Source organism: Triticum aestivum, chromosome 3A, assembly GCF_018294505.1.
Source record: "Triticum aestivum cultivar Chinese Spring chromosome 3A, IWGSC CS RefSeq v2.1, whole genome shotgun sequence".
Lineage (NCBI taxonomy): Eukaryota > Viridiplantae > Streptophyta > Magnoliopsida > Poales > Poaceae > Triticum > Triticum aestivum.
In genome coordinates, this window is record NC_057800.1 from 366,103,155 (window position 1) to 366,108,063 (window position 4,909).

At 47.0% G+C, this 4,909-nt stretch overlaps 1 protein-coding gene across 2 annotated transcripts; it reads right to left on the reverse strand.

The window, feature by feature from the left end:
• Positions 1-3,264: 3,264 nt before the first annotated feature.
• Positions 3,265-4,698, reverse strand: LOC123061301 (peptide deformylase 1A, chloroplastic). Of its 2 annotated transcripts, none has more exons than XM_044484364.1 (4): positions 4,267-4,698; positions 4,075-4,164; positions 3,896-3,963; positions 3,265-3,775 (listed from the first exon to the last, which is right to left on the reverse strand). In XM_044484364.1, exons 1-4 carry the CDS (start codon positions 4,645-4,647, stop codon positions 3,538-3,540), a joined length of 777 nt encoding a protein of 258 aa, XP_044340299.1. In that variant the 5' UTR covers positions 4,648-4,698; the 3' UTR covers positions 3,265-3,537. The 2 variants fall into 2 exon arrangements, with proteins under 2 accessions (XP_044340299.1, XP_044340300.1); XM_044484365.1 differs by having other exon boundaries at positions 3,581-3,775; positions 3,896-3,967; positions 4,071-4,164; positions 4,267-4,696.
• Between the last annotated feature and the right edge of the window lie 211 nt (positions 4,699-4,909).

Here is a 4,909-nt window from a genome sequence, read left to right on the forward strand (position 1 = left end):
TAAACTGAAGCTTTTATTTGCACGCATTCGGTGTTATGTTGTTTGAATTTGAACTTATTTGTGAGAACCTATGTCAAATTCAAGAATGGGACGTTTTCAGTTTGCCGGTCGACGCGGCGGTGCCCGAGCGGACCCCGCAAAAAGCCGACCCGTAAAAAGGATATTCCACGAATATCCTTTTACACGGGTCCGTTTGGGGCGTCTGCATCTGCGGCCGTCCGAGCAAGCCCGCAAAGGCCGTTTTCACTGCAAACGCATTTTGCGAGCTGGCCGGATGCGGGGTCTGCTAGAGATGCTCTTAGATATCCACCAGTGACCCCTCACCTTGTCCCTATTGCCCCTGCTTTTATGATCGATGACTTGATCAACGTGATCGATGTCCACGACTCGACACATCACCTCACACCTCCTTAGTTGTATGCCACTGTATGGTTACTATCGAGTGCCCAGGGTGATACCTTGTATCACACTTCCGATGAGATCTCTGTAGTGTAGTTAATCGGTCGTGGTCTATGGAAGGTGATTCCTCCTTAACCACTCCTGATAACGACTCTGTGGTGCAACACATCAAGAGTCAACCATCGCGGGTGATTCCTCCAAGTTCACCTTGACGGTTACATCAAGTGGAATCCTTCGAGGGTTATTCCTCGGATCCCCCCTTGGTGTTATGGACACACGGTTACTTTGACTTTACCCGCAGAACCATGTTGAAGTCGGGTCGGCCCCGAGGGGTACCCGCGAGAGAAATGTCAAGTTATGTGAAGTTGGGTTGACCTGGAGGGTACCCGTAAGATATCTACGCGACACGACCGGGCATTCTTAGCCCTTGCCGTAAGCTCGTGAGACGGGGTGGCGAGACAACATATCGTGGATCAATTATCATTACCGTGCGCTCCCAAGAAACTAACGGTTTGGATATGTGATCCGAGTAGGCCTCCGGCCTTTTCGCACTGACCACCACGCAGGAATAAGTATAGGCACTCTGCATCGTACATTTCTTCCAAAAGCTCACTAGCATCAGTGATTGAGCAGCACGCGCCCGGGTGGTCCGCGGAAGCACCTGCCTTGTATAAAAAGGTAGCCGGGAATGATCACGGCCGTCCACGCAACATGCAGGAGTGCAAAGAGTGATGGGCCCAATACCCCTGAGCGCTTAGGATGTAGATCGGCGTGCTGGCCTCTTTGTTGATCCTAGGTAGGACTACGGTGTGTCGATCAGCCGAGGCCGGGTATGATCTGATGGTGTGCCCCACCGGAGTTAATCTAGAATGTTGGGTAAGTTTGTGCGCCCCTTCAAAGAAGTTAATCTATTCAAATAGCCATGTCCATGGTAACGGACGCTCGGAGTTGTGTCCCGATCGATACAACTAGAACTGGAGATGTGAAATGGATATGATGGCTCCGGGATTGCTTTCTCGCAAGGAGCCAAGGAAGGATCTCTGGGCGTTACTACAACATACTTGTTACTTTATATTATGCTAATTTGCACTCTTCTAATGCCGCAAGATGCTTCCAGATTTTAGTCTTCGATAGGCTAGGTTTTCCCTCTTTTCTGGCATTTCTATAGTTCAGTCCAAAGATATAACCCCATTCCTTTGAGGAGCCGGATCCTCTAATGTTACGAAGAGAAGTCGGGGCTTGACATCCCTTCATGAAAACGGCTGCTAGCGACGCTGAAAAAAAAAGAAAAGAAACTCTCCCGACTCCGCTGGCACTGGCACTGCCCAGTCCTTGGCCGCGCCGCCGCGATGAACTCGCCAGAACTGATTTAACATGTGCAACTCCTATTGAAAAGATCCATAAAAAGCAAAACAATCTTGTTTGGATCTTGATTCTCCATGATCAGCCTCTAAATTCTGCTTTGGATGTTGTATTTGATCAGGCCAGGTGCTTGTTGTGCTGATGCTCCAAAAGAGAAGAGGAAAAGAGCATTTTTGATGTGCTGATGCTCCAAAAGAGAAGAGGGAAAAAGCAGCGTTGATGTGCTGGGAGTGGCAGATACTCCAAAAGAGAAGAGGAAAATAGACAAAGTGAGGTGCAGTACAAGCAGTGGTGGGTAAAGTGGAGGGAAACAACTCACAGGTGTGGATGTTTTGGCGCCAAGCTGAGGGACTTTTCCCTCCAAAAGAGATGAAAGGGAAAGAGTGGTCACGTGCATGAGAAGAGGTGGTTGTGTCCGTTTCCATGAAGGGATGTCACCTCTGACTTCTCTTCATAATGTTAGAGGATCCGACTCCTTCCTTTGATACCGATGCATAATTAGAATAGATCTGATGTAAGTCTTGCGAGTAATTTGGATGAGTATTCATGGTTGCTTTGCTACCTATTTTCCCCTATACCCGATTGCTGCGATTAGATGACGGATCCCAGGAGGCAGATGCCACCACCGACGACTACTACTACCCCGACGGAGCTTACTACCACGTGGAGACCGACGACGACCAGGAGTAGTTAGGAGGCTCCCAGGCAGGAGGCCTTGCCTTTTCGATCGTTGTTGTTGTTGTTGTTGTTGTTGTTGTTTGAGCTAGCCTTCTTAAGCCAGACTTATTTACCTTATGTCTGTACTCAGATATTGTTGTTTTCGCTGGCTCTTGTGTATTCGAGATTATGTATTCGAGCCCTCGAGGACCCTGGCTTGTAACATAAAGTTTGTAGTATTATTTTATTTATGTCTAGAGTTGTGTTGTGATATCTTCCCACGAGTCGCTGATCTTAATCGTGCGCATTTTGCATATATGATTAAGTCGGGGCGTCACACTTGAAGTCTCTGGTTTGAAAATATTTCAAATTAAATCTAAATAATTTTCAAACCCCTTTTCATTTCTTTAAGTGGAAGAAGTCATATCATCTTCACTCTAGGATTTTGTGATGAAATGAATTTGAATTCATGGAGATCAAAATGCAAGTATGAAAGTTTGGGAAAGCCCGTTTATTCCCTCTCATTCAACTTTCAAAAAGTTTCAAATTTCACTCAATTTCAGACAAGCAGTCACAAAGCAAACAAATAACAACCATATTTATTTATTTAATATAACATTCCAAAATTTAGAATTTTGGGATGTTACATTAGGATTAACTACCAGGGAGGGCTTCGAGATTCATGCAAACTAACAAGTTCTTCTCATGTAGTATGTCTTTAACACCAAAACACATAAATACAAGATATAAGAAATATGTAGGACTTCAAAATACATGAGTTACCTTGAAAGACATCATAGTTTCAGGTGTACAGTTTTGCACATTCAAATGATAGACAAACTGAGATACAAAAACCTAGTATGTAGATAAAATGGCAACTTCTTGTTTCAAAGTCATGTACCGATCATCTTACATTCAAAGAGTGTCACCATTGGTTGACATTTGACAACTAGATTAACAAAGCGGCAATTATTTGCATGTGTATCACCACATGATGTACATCCATGACAATAAATGGGTAAAGACATATTATGATATTGCACTGGAGCAAAAAAGTTGCAAATACTACAGACGATTACCTATACTTGAAGAGAAAAAACTAGAATGTCATCAATGCTATCATGCACCTAGAGGAGGACATCCAGTGGCAAGTGGCAGATTCAAGTTATCAACTGTCCTGAATGTCCTCGGAACCATCTTGTCAACATATAATGTGCCTTCGAGGTGATCACACTCATGCTGCAGAATGCGTGCCTGCCATCCTGATGCCTCCACCTTCATGGGATGTCCATTTCGGTCCAAACCCGAAACCTCAACATCCAAATGACGCTCAACAACCGCTCTATATCCATCGACACTGGCATCCACATAAAAGGATGAAGACATACAGCGTAAGTACACCGAAATTCAGCTTTCTTTTCCACCAATAAGCTACTACTAGTAATAAGCTTTCAGAGAGCAATATATGAGTAAGTACCTAAGACATCCTTCATAGAAACGTGCAGTTCTTTTACTCGTCTTCCTAAGCTTGGGATTGATAACAACCTGGCTTAGGGGGGACAAGAAACATAAAAGGGCATGAGCCATGAGAAGGTGCTCAAGCCTAACAACAGTAATGGGTGGTGAACAAAGTTCCATACGGAAAAATATACCCACAAGAAGATCAAACGAACGGCGATCCTGCGCATCGATGTCCTCCTTGGAAGCATAGCTGATGTATTCTTGGGTGTCCTCGAGAACAATAATCTGTCATTGGCAAATTTAACAGGTTGAGCAATGTAGCGACTGTCTTTTGAAGATTGAACATAAGCCAGCGCATATAACAGGAGCACAATGCAATCCACGGACCTTCAAGGGCTCGCCGATCTGTGGGGCGGCGAGGCCAACGCCAGGGGCTTTGCGCATGACAGCGATCATCTGATCGATGACGCCCTGGATCTTCTCGGAAGGCACGTCCCGGGGGGACACCTCCTGTGCCGGCTCGTGAAGCACGGGATCGCCGGCCTTCACGGTCCCTGGTGTTAAAGTCATCGCCGTGGGCGCACCGCCGCCGCCCTTCCGGCCCAGCAGGCCCGACAGCCAGCCCCCGCCGCCTGCGCCAGCTCTCACACTCTTCCCTCGCCTACCGCCCACTTCTCTACCAGTACCAACGAAGGTAGGAATCCGCACGGGGGCAGCGCTGAGAAGCGCCGCCACGGCCGTTATGGATAACGGCCGGAGTGCTTCCATCTTCTCGGCCTAGTAATCTGCTGCCCAATGGGGTGGAGTGTGCGGCTTATGTTGCGTGGCATTCATTTTGTAAAATACTCCCTCGGATCTAAATTATCTGTTCCAACCTAAAACCTAAAAAGTGGTCGCGTGCTAGTTTGCAGCCGCGAGCGCACACCTGTCTGCGCCGTCCGATCTCGATCACGAGCGTCAGGTGCCGCGCGGTCGGATTGCGAGTCGCGTTCAGGCTTCGCCTGGTCGGCCTCAAGCTCGTTGGGTGCGA